The following is a 15,157-nucleotide window of genomic DNA, read 5'->3' as shown; positions in this document are numbered from 1 at the left end:
TATAAGTAAATGAAACATTTAAATAAGTACAAATATATTGCGTTTTTGATTTTATCAAATAAAATTAAGTTGTGTATTAATGGTTGCCGGGGTATACGTCGTTTCTGGCTTGTACTTTGCTAATATTCTGTCATTTCCAACCTAAAGCTTGTTCGTGTCTGCTGTGTTCAAACAAGTTCCGCGCGTTCCACGTGTTTCTGAGTCGAAAACGTGGGAAACACACATTTCGCAAAATGGCAAACGATTTGGAACAGAAAATCATTACGCAATTGGAATACTACTTTGGGGACATCAATTTGCCACGCGACAAATTCTTGAAGGAAACAATCGAGAAAGCCGAAGGCGGTTGGGTTTCGTTGGACGTGCTTCTAACCTTCAAACGCCTTGCCGACTTATCAAAAGACAAGGGAACAATTGTGGAAGCAATCGGCAAATCCACAACAAAACTCATCGAAGTAAGCGATGATAAAGAAAAATTGCGACGGTCATCGGAAAATCCCCTGCCCAATCTCACAACTGAAGAATACAATGCACAATTATTACCCAGATCAGGTATTTTCTTCATTATATTAAAAAAGTTAATTTTTCACTAATGATTATATGGTTTATTTTCAGTATATATCAAAGGATTTCCAAAAGCGGAAACTTTTGATAATATTATGCAGTTTATGCGCACACATGGCACAATTGATTCTTTAAACATGAGACACTATAAAGACAAAGCCACTAACAGCAACATGTTCAAGGGATCAGTTAATGTCATATTCAAGAATGAAGATGACTGCAAGAAGTTCCTTGCTCTTGACTGTGTAAAATACAATGATAATGTATTACAGACAATGTCACAGGAAGCATTTGTGACTGAAAAGAAAGCTGAGTTTGAAGCACGCAAAGAGAAGAAAAACAAGAAAACTCACAAAGATGAAAAAGTTGAAGCAAAACTTGAATTCCCTAGCAAATCGGTTGTTAAGCTTGCAGGCAATACCATTGCAGAGAAATTGGTGTGGGATGACATCAAAGAGAAAGTCAAAGATGTCTCAGGGCTTGAACTTGCTCATGTCAATTTCAAACCTGGACAGGTCGAGGGACATTTGCGATTCCGCGGCGAGAACGAAGGAGAAACGTTCTGTGGTAAGCTGACTGATGGAGCATTCACCGTTGGAGAGTTTGAGTTCAAGGCGAATCTGCTCAATGATGAAGAAGAGAAGGAATACTATCAGGAATGGAATAAAGAGAGGTTCGCCAGGAAGCATAAGCCCAAACAGTTCGGCAAGAAGCGAAAGGGTAACTTTAAGAAGGATAATTCACGGGCGAAGAAACACGCGCATGATTAACTGTAGTTCAAGCGTTAAACATTTAAGTTTCATGTTTTTGACGAGAGCAACATATAATTATTGATTTTAAGCAATTTGCACGATGCTTATATATTTGTAAATGCCGATTGAATGGTCGAATTAAACAACTATTAATGTTATTATAGTTTACTTCAAATTTGAGTGAAGTTTATTTGAAAATATAATATTAATAAAATATAAAACAAACTAGAATTCTCAAAATACGTTTTAAAAACATCAAATTAAATATTTCTTCTGGGAACTTAAATTTTTGCTTTTGTTTTAAACAAAAGAACGCTTATACAATTTAATCGGTAGATAATATTCAACGAAGAACTTGTTACTTTCAAACAAGCCCTCAATCTCGCACATTTTCTTGTTTTGAATCAAAGCATTAATTTCGTCGCAAATTGCCACGTTATACCCGCTTTTGAAATATGGTCTCGTCAACATTGATTTCAACTTTTTCAAGTCTCCACGTTTCAAAGGCAGTGTCTTCGCCGCGTAGTCTTTTAATTCAGAAGGCAAGACACCCAACCATTTAAGCTTTGGTAATGCTAGCTCACGATTCATATGACAATGACTCTAAAAACATATTTTTACATGCAGATATGCTTTATTTAATTTAATTTAATTTAAATACTTACCAAACTACCAAATTTATAAGTGAGGAAAATATCAATGCCGTAAGCATCTGCATCTACCACCATAAACATTGGAATACCCAACAACTTCCAAAGAATATGCAAAAGTCGCCTGGTGTTGATATCAGGATATCCTTTTCCCTAGATTTTTAAAATTACAATATCATCGTAATTTTTTAACTAGTAAAAGTTTTACTTACTGTAACGAGTATGAAATTCCTTGATAATTTATTCGGCAGATCATCAACCAACAACTTCTGGAACACGGTATCTTTCTCCACGATCAGAATGAAATAAGCAGTGGTTTCAACCTTTCGCAAGTCATTTAAATCCATAGGTACAAGCGTACCATTCTGTGCATTGCACTTGATCGCAGTCGATCCAAACGTAAGCGTCACATCACCGTAAACCAAGCCTTTGCTTGTCGATAACACGTTCATAAACGAATACGACGTTCCCAGCATGCTGCTGGCAATATTCAAACCGTCAGAGACTTGTTGCTGCGACAGTTTTCCATGTGGCAGCAGTGATTTTAACTGATAGTAAATAGATCTTTGTGTAATTTGCGTGTTTAACATCAACAGACCGTATATTTTCCGGAGTAAGTACAAAACAATATTCGTCCGCCCTTTGAGGACAGAAAATTGTTTTCTTTCTCCTCTTGCTAACTGAAGAATACCATCTTCATAAACTGTATTTGTCGCGGTAGTTCTCGGGACTTTGATTTGCACCCTGCGCTTGTTTTGAATATCATCATTTAATTTAGCGAATAACGCGCGGATTTGAATCTTTATCTTATCGCTGGTGTTCAACAACGATGCTCGTTTATACTGTGTGTGACTTTTGAAGTTTTCTTTACTAATGATTCGATTCAAACCTTTTTGTAGCATCCGCACGCTTGATGGTTGATGTGGCGCAATTGTGTAGTCCAGTAGTGCGACGACTTCAACCGAGAAGTCTTTCCGTGATTCAATCATTTGGCTGTCGATGTATTTGTCAATATCGTCATCGGTTGCAAACAGCACGTGTTCATCGTGTACTAAAGTGATAAACAAGTGATGATCGGTGAAGGCAAGTAAGGGATCAACTGAGTTTTCGTTGAAGGAACGTTTTGGTAGTAAAGAGTTTGAATATACAGGTTGACAGTTTGAGTGAGAGTTATTAACTTCGGCGGAAGAGTTGAAGTCAGTTTGAATTTCTTGGTCTACTGTCTTGCAAGGCTGAGATGCTTCCGAAGGACAATAACTACTGATCTCGTTTAGATAAGAACTTATGTTTTGGAAGCAAGTTTCCACATTTGCAAGAGGTGTATTTTGATAACTAGCAACGCTGGTAAAAGACGAGTTCAAGTCTGGAAGAGGAATTGAAGAATTGAAAATGTCTTGGGAACAATCTGATTGAGACGGCTTTCGGTTGTCAATCAAAACCAACGGTGTGAATTTTTTGGGTGTTTTTGGAGTGATGGGTGGCGACAGGGGACGCACGAAATCATTCACTGGTTGTAAGACGTTGTGTTTTCTTTTCCTGGTAGTGATTTTGGATGTGTCACGTTGTATTTGTGATTTGGAATTGCGAGATGTAGAAATTATACTGCCAACATCATCCCAGTCTAATTCACCTGCATCGTCATTCTGTTCAGTAATATTCGATTCACTTGTGTGTTGATTACTACTGCCATAGGAATGCATTCGTTCAATCCACCTGCGGACCTTTTCTGATCCAAATGATGAACAGGGTTGTGAAGAGCGCGATTTTTTTGAAACTTTAAAGTATTTTGAAATGGTCGACATGTTTGGTTGTTAAGTGGTATGAAGCTATAACGATGAGCAACAACGATGTAGTTTGAAATGAAGTTATACGTGTTACATATAGTGTAATTATATTCTAAATAAGTATACAGGAAAGTACTTACTTAATGATTAAAACACTTCTGTCACAGTTTGTAATAAGAATTAAATTGCAGAATTTAAGATGTCCACTTGTTTGATCAAAAATATGCTGAAACAATTGAATAACGCGGTCGCAGTAAATGGACAGTGCTGCCATATGATAAAAATTGGAACTAAAATTTTGCTTAACACCCTAAAATTTACAGTCTTTTATGTAGCATCGGTGGTTCAGTGGTAGAATGCTCGCCTGCCACGCGGGCGGCCCGGGTTCGATTCCCGGCCGATGCAACGTTTTGCTTCTCATAGAAACACACACAATGGAAAAATCTGAAATAACGCAATCATTTTTTTCGCTTTCGATTTATTTTGTATTTAATTCATAATTTTAATTTGCTTATTGTTTCATTTAAAACATAGTAAAATAATATTTCTCCCTAAATTTGAAATCTTCTTGCGGCGATTATATTTAACATAACCTTACAATAATTCAGTCATGATTGCGGTTTCTTGCAGTGTCTTGTGCAACTTAAAACTTTGATTAATTCTTAAATAAAATGACATTTACCGATTATGTGTCAGCACTCAGTGATAATCCCTACTTCGGCGCAGGTTTCGGCCTGTTTGGCCTCGGCGCCGGCGCTGCAATCCTTCGTAAAAGCCTCCAAGGCGGCCTCATCCTCTTCAGACGGCATTACATGATCACATTAGAAGTACCCTGCCGGGACAAATCCTACCAATGGCTGCTGCACTGGATGACACAAAAAGGCGCTCGCAGCACGCAGCATTTGAGCGTCGAGACAAGCTTCGAACAAAAGGACACAGGACATGTAAAGACAAAATACGATTTTATTCCAAGCATTGGTACACATTTCTTTAGGTGAGTGTCTTATAAACAGGACTGGAACAATCCCTTCTCAGCCATCTCATGGAAATCACAATAAATATCATAATTCTCATAGAACTCCTTGCTTTTCGCCTTGTGGTTCCATCCTCTCCATTTTTGAAACATGGCTGCTGCTCCAGCCAGTGTTACAGCAATGATTAGATTTCTTTTAGTTTGAGCCATGCACATGCCCTTCATGTTCAGTGGTCTCTCAAAATGGGTAGCCATCTTTCTTGTCTAGTTATTAAATTTATGTATAGAGGAGAGTTTGCTGATTTTGACTAGATAATCTTATTTCAATTGTGTTTAATTATTGGTTTCTATAGTTATGATATGAATTCATTTTGTTTTAGATACAAGACTACTTGGATTCGCGTTGAGCGAACACGGGAACAACACACACTAGATTTACACATGGGCATTCCTTGGGAAACTGTTCAATTAACAGCGTTTGGCAAGGACCGGAATATTTATTTTAATATTTTAGAAGAAGGTAATATATTATCTAATTTTTGAGTTGTAAATAATCACTTGTGCTTCGTTTAAATGTTTCTTCTGTTCAGACGTTAATGCATTCAACTGTTCTCTACTGAACAAATCAAAAATATTTTCGTGTATAAATTGGAACAAATTTTTATCAATCAGTTTCATATCAGATGGTTTAACAATAAGCAGCAGGAATCCCAGCTTTTTAACGATTTTCTCATTCCATAATTCCACATGTGAAATTTGAAAGTTTTCTACAACAACTTCAAACAACACCTACAAGAAAATGATAATAACTTTTAGAAATCAATTCAAATTACATACCTACATTCAATTGGTCCTTGTTACATGCCCATAAATTATTTAAAACATCATCGTTTAAAGTCCATATCACTGAGGAGTTTATTTTTGATAAGTCGTAAGATGGAAAACCACATATCAGTCCACGCATTGAGTTTATTGTATTACTTTGCAAAATTTCTCTGGAAGTCATTGCGAGGTTATTTTTTAATGCGTAGGCCAAAATGGCGGCTTTACGTCTTGACATTCCATGAAAAGTACCTTAAAACACAATTAAACAATAGATATTGTGTTAAATTTATAACATAAATACCTAGATAGTATAAAATGTCATCATCAGTTAAATTTAAATGATATAAATCATTTTCTGGTATGATATTGAACAAAGTTTCGGCTGTTTGTAGATCTATCGCTTGCAGTTCTACAGGCGCCATTTTATTCTTAAAAATCTCCCATAAAATCAGTTCTTTGTCAAGTGATACTTTGATATTATTCAGTTTGGGTAAAGTTTTTAAAACGTTTCTTCGCAAAACAGTCTGCAATTCATCCGTTGTACCATTTAATAATATTTCCAACACTTTTCTTGCTTTTTTTGTTTTAACTTTAATTTTCTTCAAAGGTGTTTGTAGGGTTGTTGGTGTTTTAGTTGTTAAATTATCTTTTAAATTCCTGCGCCCGCTTTCGGTTGTGGTTATGTGTAAATCGCTTTGCAACTTTTCCAATGCTTTGATAATGAAATCTTCACTCTGCACAATGTCATTCCAGTGCATTTGATCATTCTTTAACATTGTTAAAGTCATATTTAAATTATGCACAAGACTAATGAATATAATAAAAATAAAAATAGAAAATATTATACTTGACATGTTTGCGACATGTTTTTATAAAATGTGACTTTTGAATTGATTCTCAGCGCGTCAAATGGCGTTAAAAGCACACGAAGGCAAAACGGTGATGTACACAGCGATGGGCAGCGAATGGCGGCCATTGGGACATCCAAGGAAACGACGGCCTATAGACTCAGTTGTTCTAGATGATACCATCAGTGAGAGAATCGTGCAAGACTGCAAAGAATTCATTGCAAACCCAACGTGGTATACTGATCGTGGTATACCTTACAGAAGAGGTACGTGGAACATCAATAATCTTTATTTGTACTAAACATTTGTTATATTTTAACAGGTTATTTACTACATGGACCACCAGGCTGTGGAAAATCATCATTCATCACTGCCCTTGCTGGAGATTTAGAATTCGGCATTTGTGTTCTGAATCTTTCCGAACGCGGATTAACCGATGATCGGTTGAATCATTTATTAAGCGTTGCGCCACAACAAACAATCATATTATTGGAAGATATCGATGCGGCGTTCTTATCACGAGAAGACACCGCACAACAAAAGTCGGCGTATGAAGGTCTCAATCGGGTTACATTCAGCGGTTTGTTGAATTGTTTGGATGGTGTGGCGAGTACAGAAGCACGGATAGTATTTATGACAACTAACTACCTCGATAGGTAAAGATTTTCTGTTCAATATAATAAATTTTATTGTTTATTTATTTCATGTTTTAATACAGATTAGATCCAGCTTTGATACGACCCGGCCGAGTGGACGTAAAAGAACATATAGGGTATTGTTCACAAACACAGATCGAGCGCATGTTTTTGCGCTTCTACAAAGACGAAGAATCACGCGAAAAGGCACAGGAATTCGCCGAAAAAGTCTTCGCAGGCGGGAAAAATGTAAGTCCGGCACAAATTCAGGGGTACTTTATGTTTCACAAAATGTGTTCGAGTAAAGAGGTGCTGGCAAACACGGATATGATCGGAAAGTTGTAAGGTGTACATAAGTGAATGTTAATAGTGATAGATTGTTGAGTTAATAAGTTATAATACTAAAACATGGTTATGTTGAGAATAAAATTGGTTATGTTTAATGGGGTTAGGTATTATTGGTATATTTTTGTATTTATGGGCGTTTTTGTCTATTTGTTTTTGTTTTTTCCTTTACCCTTTGATTTTTTGACTTTGTATGGGCCTAGTTTACATCGGACCATCATTCCCCTCCACCACGCTTGTATTTTTGTGGCGTTTGCATTCAAATGTGCCAAGTGTATCTCTTCCAAGCGACGTTTTTCTTTTATTTCTTCATATGCGGTTATTTCCGCCTGTCGTGAAGCATACTACAACAACCAAATTGTTTCTAACATTAACTTAAGATATAAAAACGTGCTTACGAGTTCTTTGGCTGCTGTCATTCTTTCAAGCAAATTAGCATGTTCACTTTTGATTGTTGCAATCCTCTGGTCATAATCATTCTTGTCGTGTTCATATTTATCCACCCAATAGACAAGTTGTTGAATATATTCACCTAACTTCATCGAATAAAAGTCTTCGAGTTCATCATGAACACGATGCTCTTGTTCAAGCGTTTTCTCTAGTTGATCCACTTGATTTTTTAAATCATGTGCGTTTTTCTCCAGTTGAATTTCATGCTGCTTGCTTTGCGCTTGTAACCAATCCGTGGAATATCTCAACTTTACGCCTTGTTCCCACAATTCATCCTATCAACAAATCAACAATGAATTGTTGTTAATCAGTCGATATTAATTAATTTACCTGATATTGATCTTTTAACATTCCCAGTTGGACATTGAGAGCTTGTGTTTCTTCATTAATCTTGTTTTTCTCAACGGCAATTTCATTCTTTAACACTTTTAAGGTGTGTTGTGTTTGTTTTGCCTTTAATTTTGCTCTGTTCAATTCATGCGTGCCTTCTTCTTTCTGTTCAACAAAATTTACTAATGAATTGAAGGTAGAATGTTGTGAAATTTCATTTTTGAGCTCCTCAAATATTGTGATTGCTGTTTTGTAATCGTTTTGGATAATTTCCCGGTCTGTGTTATCCAAATGGCTTGTTTCTTGTATTGCAACTTGTCGGGCGATGTACAGTTGATTTAAAGTTTGTTCCAATAGAGATTCTAATTGTTTTGTTTCATTTGAAGTAATATTTACTTCAAGTGATTCTTCGTCGGACATTTTGCGATATAGTCTACTTAATATGCTTTGAGGGCGTCGAATTATCAACTTGTTTGATCAATATTTCCTGAAACTTCTATGTAAAACACACCTCATTACTTTAAGTAATGGTATATATCATGTATTTAAATTGCAAATCAACTTCATTGATATGCAAAATTACGATTTATTGGTATTCAAGAAAGTACAGTTTTATCCAACGGAAGTTAGCGTTGTCTGCAGCATATCGTTGACGATGTCCAGCACTTTGTTTATTTGATTCTTCAGTGGGCCTTGCACAATCATCAACATGATATCATCCACAATACGTACCACTATCCCAGAGACTAAATTTATGACATATGATTCGAGATTTCCGGATAAATACACTTGCATTGCTCTGTGGAATAAATTACATTAGTTAGTTGTAAAAAACTAAAAACAGCATTTTATGTTTTCTTACGAATTGCTGTTGATTAGCTTGAAGGAAGTCATTTGAACCTCCACTGTCTGGAAGTTTATTTCAATGATAAAGTCTACGAGAAGGCCTGGGATTTTGGCTACCACTTTACCAATGGACGCGATCAAAAATGCAGAAGATTTGTAATTCGAAATTAACTAAAAATAGGCAAATTTTAAGTTTAAAATTATTTCAATTGCTTTTTAATACATGATTACCTGAAGATCATCAAATGTAAGCTTCACTTGAATCGTTAATTTTCTGCCAGGCTCATCATCTAAAACAATAATGTCTCCTGCACGTTTGATGGTCGACATATTGCATACAGTCACATTGGTCATTGACAAAGACACCAACTAAAATAATATTAATTCATAATTTATCATAGACTCAAACTTTAAACATTTACATAAAGCGATTGCGATTGATTCGGTGCAAGGAAAGGATCCATCTTGTATTTCGTCATTAAAGGACGAATTTCCCTCGTTGCAAGGTCCACCATTTCGTTGATTGTTTCAATTTTTTACTAAAATCATTTAAAAAAATTTAATTTGTGAGCGTTTATTAATAAACTAATATTTACATTTCTCTGCGTGTCCTGGCTGATCTTGCATCTTGACCAGTATTAATCGAATGTGCTTGACACAGTAAAACGAACGACGCGACCGCGAGCACGCACGATGTGTAAAATGATTTCATTTGTGCGTTCGTCGTTAAGTTTCAGCGGTGCTAAGTGAAGGTTAATGAATAAATGATTTTGGCAAAAACTAGGTGACGACTGCTTTGTTGTCACACTAGGATTGATGAGTTATGAGTCAAGTACCAACTCTATATATAAAGCAAAGCACTTAAATTAAAAACTGTTTTTGGCGCAAACTTATCAGTGCATTAATATTTATGAACGACTATTCGTACAAATCGAAAGCAATACAATCAAATGATTAGTTGTTTTGCAACCCTCAAATAAGCATTATTAATTTGCCTAAGTAATTATACTTATATGAATTGAATTATTGTTTTGTTGCGGTTTCGAAAAATATTCGATATTTTAATTTCGTGACGTTTTCAGGTACGTAATCTATTGAATTATGCATTTTGCATCACTAAATTAGATAATGTAGCAGTTAACTTTGAAAAATGTCACCATTCATGTGGAAACTAGACGAAATATTTAAATTAAAAAAAGTTAAAAAGAAAATATTTATTTTGCGTACGAATACTTTTGGGCGTTTATTGAAATAGTTTCCGGTACATTTTAAGATTCTTTCTCATTCATTCCATCCAGGTATTTGTGTAGCATACCTGTGATTGAGTGTAAGATAGAATTGATTTCACTTTTAAGTGGATTTTGGATAACTTGCAGGATGACGCCTTGCAGAATTGTCGTGATGGTGGGCAATGCAAGATTAGCGAGTTGTCCTTCCAAGCTGTCAGATAATTTGACATCCAATCTATTATATAACAAAAGAAACAATTAAATTTAATTAAAAACACAAGAAATATGCACTGAAGTTTGGTTTTTACCTTTTCTTCATTGTCAAGCGCAATGTTTTTAAAGTGACATTAATATTTTCAAAATCAACGATAACGTCTATGTCAACATTAATTTCAGGCACTTTAGCTACCAAAGAGCCTTTCGTACTAACTGCGGGCAAAAGTAACGGTTTTATGGATGCTTTATATCCAGAATGCAGCTAAAATAAGACCAGATTTAATTTGTTATAACTAGTTTGTTATAATTCATTTTGTAATATATTATAACTCACTTCTACTTTCGTGAAAATTAAATGCAAACTGATTGACATTTGCCCCAGGTCTTGATTATCCAAAATGACGACATCATCGGAAGTGCGTTGAATTGAGGTTAGGTTATAAATTTTTATATCAGTCAAATCTAGATTCACCGGCTGTAACATAAACATGCATTAATTAATTAGTTTAAATTAAATTTAAGTATTTTTAATTACGAATATGAATTGTTTCTGATCTGGGGCTTCAAAAGGATCCAAGTGTAACTTGTCCATGAGCATTGGGGCTTCTCTGATGAGAACATCCGCCATTTCATTGATTTTCACCACGCGACTGCAATTTTTAATTTTTTAAAATTTTTAACATTATTACACACTTACTTTGGTGATATTTCATGCACTTATACTTACGATATGTTAGCCACCGGCTTTGCCTTTGTAATTGCGTGATGTTTTTGTTTCGATTTCACATGGTGCTTGCTGGCATTTAAACCAACTTGGCAAAACACCAAACAAGCCACCACGCATACAAATATGGCGTGCATATTTGCGAAAAAAAAATGAAGTGAGGACGTAATGGTAAACAGTTCAGCTTTTATATGGTTTTTGTTTACTGTGAGATTTATGACATTTGAAATAGTTTCAATGATTAATTATTTGCTGGGTAAAACGTTTAAATTGCTAATTGAAATGCATGTGACATGTTGGCGTTTATTATACTGATTGAACAACGTTCTTTGCGCGAATAATATTAATGCATTGGGTTGGAAGCGAACAAATAAATAATTATTTATTTGTTGTACATACTTGCATTTGTTTCAAGTATGGATTACGTCAGTTGGGTTTGGGAATGTCAACGTCTGTAAAGTACGACGTAGAATTTTTGGAATTCCTAGTTTAAACTTGAAAAACATTAATCGATACGTATGAAAATGTTTTATTTTGAATTGGTATAGATAAAGAAATTATCAGGGAAACAGGGAAAGTGAGAGTGAAATATTTTAAACGGATATAAATATTAATAAATAGAAATAATCAAATAATTGCGAATTAAACTATGAACTTGATATTGAACTACAAATTATTGCATTTTAACCTTGTTACTTCTAGAAAAACAATAATATTTATGCTTTGGTAGGATTATGTGACGAATAAACGAGTTATGCGTAGAATTACAAGAATTCTGGGTAAATATGTGATTAGGTGACGTAAATTCAATAAGTTTAAGGCAATTATCATCGATAAGGCATAATATTCTATTTGTGCATTACATTGTTAATTACCTAATCACAACAATTTCCAATTGCTAACAATTTATAATTTTTGTAATGCATTTATAGATATTACACTGTCTTTATTTCAAAATTAGTCAACATTTCCAAAAAACAGTTTCACCATGCCTGTAATCTCAGCTAGAATCTTATTGATTTCTTTACGAAGAGGAGCTTCAATAATTTGCAGAATTACACGTTGAAGGATCATCAAAATCGCAGGCATTGCCGCATTGATCACGTAACTTTCCAAATTTCCAGATAATCGGACTTTCATCAAACTAAAACAATTTATCATGCATTTATAGTTTTGAATGTTGTATCAATTATTATCAAAAATACCTTCTATCAGATGTTAATTTTAACGTGTTTAGTTCCACATTTACATTCTTGAAATCAATAGTAGCTTTTACATCAACGGTAACACCGGGAACAGTAGCTCTTAATATGCCTTTAGATCCCACAGCAGGCAGGACGGGTAATTTTATGTACGCTCTGTAGTTAGAAATTAACTAAAAACGTTTAAAAACGTAGTTTAGTGATGATTAAATGCGGATTTAAATACAATACTTACAACAATATCGTCGAATGTCAATTTTAATGAAGCTATCAGTTTTCGGTTGGTTTGATCATCCAACATTTCCAAATTACTTGCCATTCTTATGCTTGTTAGGTTGTATACTTTTATGTGTGTCAATTTTAAATTAACAGGCTAAAATTAAGATTTATTAATATTATATCTCAGATATTTACCTATTGCTGTATTAAATATTTTCTTACCATTATGTATTGGCTGATGTTTGGGGCGAAAAATGGATTTAAATTCTTGTTTTGCATTAGCACCGGCAGTTTATCTATAATGCTAGCTGCTAATTGATTGACTGTTTCGATTAAACTACAAAACATGAAATATTTTTATAATTTTTTTATTAATTTATTCAATTTATTAATTATCGTGACTTACTTGGGTTCTGGTAGCCTTAGTTTAGTTTCAGCATTTTCTTTTATTTGATAAGAATTGTGTTTAGTTTTAGCATCTTGATTGTTATCAGTTTGGACTAAAAGATTATAGCTTGCACTAATAACAACGATGAAAATAACTGCTTTCATTTTTGCGAATTTAAAGTTAATTCCGGGATGTCATGTTTTTGAAGCTAATTCAAACTAAAATAAATATTAGCGGAACTACTGGTTAATATGTTTTTATATTGTACTTATATTTAAAGAATTTGTCAATGCTTCTTACAACATGCTACCTTTGGCAGCGAAGCAAATGATTTATGTGAATTGAAACAAATGCGCCTTGCGTCACTTTAAAGCGTAATCAGATTGTAGATGTTTTAAATACTTTCACAATGTAACAAGGAATCCATTAACTGAAATAATTGCAGAAAATTGAAAAAAATTTAAAGAACTGTATAATGTAAAATTTATGTTGTGTATAAATCTGAAAACAATTTTTAGCTCTAACGGTTTGTAAGGAAATTGCATGCACGCCGATGCCCGGCTTACGCGGTGCGCAATGCGCTCTGCTTAGTTTTGCGCAGTTCGTTGGTTGACGCGAACATATTCCTTGCGGAAACTACAGGTTTCTTTTTGTGTGTCCTTGCGCGAAACATTGCGCTGCAGGTTGCGCGCGCAGTCTTATCGCATGTTGTCGCATGCGCTCGCAGCCTGTTCGGCTTACGGGGTGAACGCGGTGCGCTCTGCGTAGTTCTGTGCCTGTCGTTGGCTGAGTCGAAGACTTTGCATGCGGCTCGTGTTGTTTTCTTGTGTAGTTTGTAAATTCAGCAAATCGCTGATAATATCGATCGTCTATCGACTGCATTTACTTGTATCTGACGTGTTTAGTGCTTCATCAATTTCATCTATTTACGTGTGATTATAAATAAGATTTTGGACTTGTGCACAACTCGTTGGCTCAATGGCGGTGTTCGGTACACTGGTAAGTAAAATTTTTATCATTCATACTATCTGTTTTCCTGATTTCTTGCAATTAGAAAATTGATATCTTTTGCGGAAATCATTGCTTCAATAAATTTTTCAATAATACTCAAATCATAAAACATAATTTCATGACTGAAATTTTAGTTCACTAGCATGAACTAATAAAAATCACAATATAGAATTGAATTGTTTATTTCTATATTTATCGATAAGCGTGTGGGCATTCGGCACGAGAATTGTGTTTGTTTTGAACATAATTTACTTTCTTATCGCTTCCGCCGGGTGGAATGCAACGCATGAGACTCCCGAGTGTTGTATTTCAATCACCTCGACAATCTGACACCTTGACAATCTTCTTCGTGAAAGCCGAGAAAGAACGGTACAGTGCAATCATTTTTAAATTTTAATTCACCCATTCGTGTTTGCATTGTTCTACAAGTTTTATTCATACGAGTGGAGTTACGTTTTTGCTTAGGCCGGGTTGGAACGATAGCTTATTATTGTTGTGAACATGTTTATCTAACCGTGTCTAGTATTACTGTATTTAAATGTGATTTAACTTTAGTTTGTGGTGAATTCTGCTCCCTATTCTTGGCCATGATCCAGCGATCTATTAAGGACCGTCGCAAGCGGCGATATAGTTTTAATAGCTATGTGATATGCTATGTGACAGTACATATTTTCGCCGATTGTTTTGAGACTTTTTAATGCGATTCCTAGGCGGAATTCTACTATCGCTTATCAGTACTTGTTTGTGTATAAACAAGTTTTCGAGTCGCATTTATATCCTTATTTTACACTTCGCCGAGAAGTTTTTCTTTTACTTGCACGCAGTATTCTAACTATCGTTCTCTTCTCTGTTTTATAAGTACCTTCGAGTTTCGATGCCCGAATCACGAGCTAAATTAGGAATGCGAATTTGATTCCTTCGTCAGTCGACTCGATTTAAAATAAAATAAATATTGACACCCCTTCCCGCATTTCCCCTTAACAGTAATTTATTTCACAGATTTTATCATCTTCAAGAATAGTCCTGAGTGGCATCGAAGGTAAAATACTGGTATGTAGTATGTGTAACTAAGTGTTTGTTTGTACTTATCCCCGTGCTGGTAATACGAGTATATGAACGGCTTTTTAATCATTGAACGCAGGCTGGGCGTCACACAAACTCGAGCA

At 35.0% G+C, this 15,157-nt stretch overlaps 7 protein-coding genes and 1 non-coding gene across 10 annotated transcripts; 3 read left to right on the top strand and 5 right to left on the bottom strand.

Moving 5' to 3' along the window:
• Nucleotides 1-119: 119 nt before the first annotated feature.
• Nucleotides 120-1,474, top strand: La (La autoantigen-like). Its single transcript, XM_065308015.1, has 2 exons — nucleotides 120-552; nucleotides 616-1,474. Exons 1-2 carry the CDS (start codon nucleotides 234-236, stop codon nucleotides 1,332-1,334), a joined length of 1,038 nt encoding a protein of 345 aa, XP_065164087.1. The 5' UTR covers nucleotides 120-233; the 3' UTR covers nucleotides 1,335-1,474.
• Nucleotides 1,470-4,024, bottom strand: mei-W68 (meiotic W68). Its single transcript, XM_065308012.1, has 4 exons — nucleotides 3,891-4,024; nucleotides 2,179-3,792; nucleotides 1,982-2,119; nucleotides 1,470-1,919 (listed from the first exon to the last, which is right to left on the bottom strand). Exons 2-4 carry the CDS (start codon nucleotides 3,766-3,768, stop codon nucleotides 1,617-1,619), a joined length of 2,031 nt encoding a protein of 676 aa, XP_065164084.1. The 5' UTR covers nucleotides 3,769-3,792; nucleotides 3,891-4,024; the 3' UTR covers nucleotides 1,470-1,616.
• A 60-nt stretch (nucleotides 4,025-4,084) lies between these two features.
• TRNAG-GCC (transfer RNA glycine (anticodon GCC)) lies at nucleotides 4,085-4,155 on the top strand. The gene has a single exon. It is a non-coding gene; the product is annotated as a tRNA-Gly (tRNA).
• Nucleotides 4,156-4,324: 169 nt separating this feature from the next.
• Bcs1 (Bcs1 chaperone) lies at nucleotides 4,325-7,474 on the top strand. The gene is made up of 5 exons (XM_065307700.1): nucleotides 4,325-4,744; nucleotides 5,104-5,243; nucleotides 6,450-6,662; nucleotides 6,719-7,052; nucleotides 7,115-7,474. The coding sequence occupies exons 1-5, from the start codon at nucleotides 4,422-4,424 to the stop codon at nucleotides 7,374-7,376; spliced, it is 1,272 nt and encodes a 423-aa protein (XP_065163772.1). The 5' UTR covers nucleotides 4,325-4,421; the 3' UTR covers nucleotides 7,377-7,474.
• On the bottom strand, nucleotides 5,237-6,454 carry LOC135795895 (uncharacterized). 2 transcript variants are annotated; one of them, XM_065307701.1, is made up of 3 exons: nucleotides 5,850-6,454; nucleotides 5,565-5,797; nucleotides 5,237-5,512 (listed from the first exon to the last, which is right to left on the bottom strand). In XM_065307701.1, the coding sequence occupies exons 1-3, from the start codon at nucleotides 6,400-6,402 to the stop codon at nucleotides 5,252-5,254; spliced, it is 1,047 nt and encodes a 348-aa protein (XP_065163773.1). In that variant the 5' UTR covers nucleotides 6,403-6,454; the 3' UTR covers nucleotides 5,237-5,251. The 2 variants fall into 2 exon arrangements, 1 of the variants encoding a protein (XP_065163773.1); XR_010549177.1 differs by having other exon boundaries at nucleotides 5,498-5,512; nucleotides 5,561-5,797.
• A 32-nt stretch (nucleotides 7,475-7,506) lies between the features above and the next one.
• On the bottom strand, nucleotides 7,507-9,540 carry LOC135795898 (dynein regulatory complex protein 9-like). 2 transcript variants are annotated; one of them, XM_065307705.1, is made up of 6 exons: nucleotides 9,425-9,540; nucleotides 9,234-9,371; nucleotides 9,019-9,173; nucleotides 8,157-8,955; nucleotides 7,775-8,101; nucleotides 7,507-7,720 (listed from the first exon to the last, which is right to left on the bottom strand). In XM_065307705.1, the coding sequence occupies exons 4-6, from the start codon at nucleotides 8,574-8,576 to the stop codon at nucleotides 7,523-7,525; spliced, it is 945 nt and encodes a 314-aa protein (XP_065163777.1). In that variant the 5' UTR covers nucleotides 8,577-8,955; nucleotides 9,019-9,173; nucleotides 9,234-9,371; nucleotides 9,425-9,540; the 3' UTR covers nucleotides 7,507-7,522. The 2 variants fall into 2 exon arrangements, with proteins under 2 accessions (XP_065163777.1, XP_065163778.1); XM_065307706.1 differs by lacking the exons at nucleotides 7,507-7,720; nucleotides 7,775-8,101 and having other exon boundaries at nucleotides 8,723-8,955; nucleotides 9,425-9,534.
• A 675-nt stretch (nucleotides 9,541-10,215) lies between these two features.
• On the bottom strand, nucleotides 10,216-11,502 carry LOC135795899 (uncharacterized). Its single transcript, XM_065307707.1, has 5 exons — nucleotides 11,175-11,502; nucleotides 10,983-11,097; nucleotides 10,782-10,922; nucleotides 10,540-10,709; nucleotides 10,216-10,466 (listed from the first exon to the last, which is right to left on the bottom strand). The coding sequence occupies exons 1-5, from the start codon at nucleotides 11,306-11,308 to the stop codon at nucleotides 10,271-10,273; spliced, it is 756 nt and encodes a 251-aa protein (XP_065163779.1). The 5' UTR covers nucleotides 11,309-11,502; the 3' UTR covers nucleotides 10,216-10,270.
• Nucleotides 11,503-11,995: 493 nt separating this feature from the next.
• Nucleotides 11,996-13,327, bottom strand: LOC135795900 (uncharacterized). The gene is made up of 5 exons (XM_065307708.1): nucleotides 12,999-13,327; nucleotides 12,815-12,929; nucleotides 12,609-12,746; nucleotides 12,377-12,546; nucleotides 11,996-12,315 (listed from the first exon to the last, which is right to left on the bottom strand). Exons 1-5 carry the CDS (start codon nucleotides 13,142-13,144, stop codon nucleotides 12,129-12,131), a joined length of 756 nt encoding a protein of 251 aa, XP_065163780.1. The 5' UTR covers nucleotides 13,145-13,327; the 3' UTR covers nucleotides 11,996-12,128.
• Nucleotides 13,328-15,157: the final 1,830 nt, after the last annotated feature.

The sequence above is a fragment of the Atheta coriaria genome, unplaced genomic scaffold (assembly GCF_025399875.1).
Source record: "Atheta coriaria isolate IRGN ID8LTWV9N9 unplaced genomic scaffold, Caltech_Dcor_3.1 hic_scaffold_7_pilon, whole genome shotgun sequence".
Classification (NCBI taxonomy): Eukaryota; Metazoa; Arthropoda; class Insecta; order Coleoptera; family Staphylinidae; genus Dalotia; species Dalotia coriaria.
The sequence above is the reverse complement of the archived record's forward strand: the minus strand, read 5'-3'. Positions and strand labels throughout refer to the sequence as shown.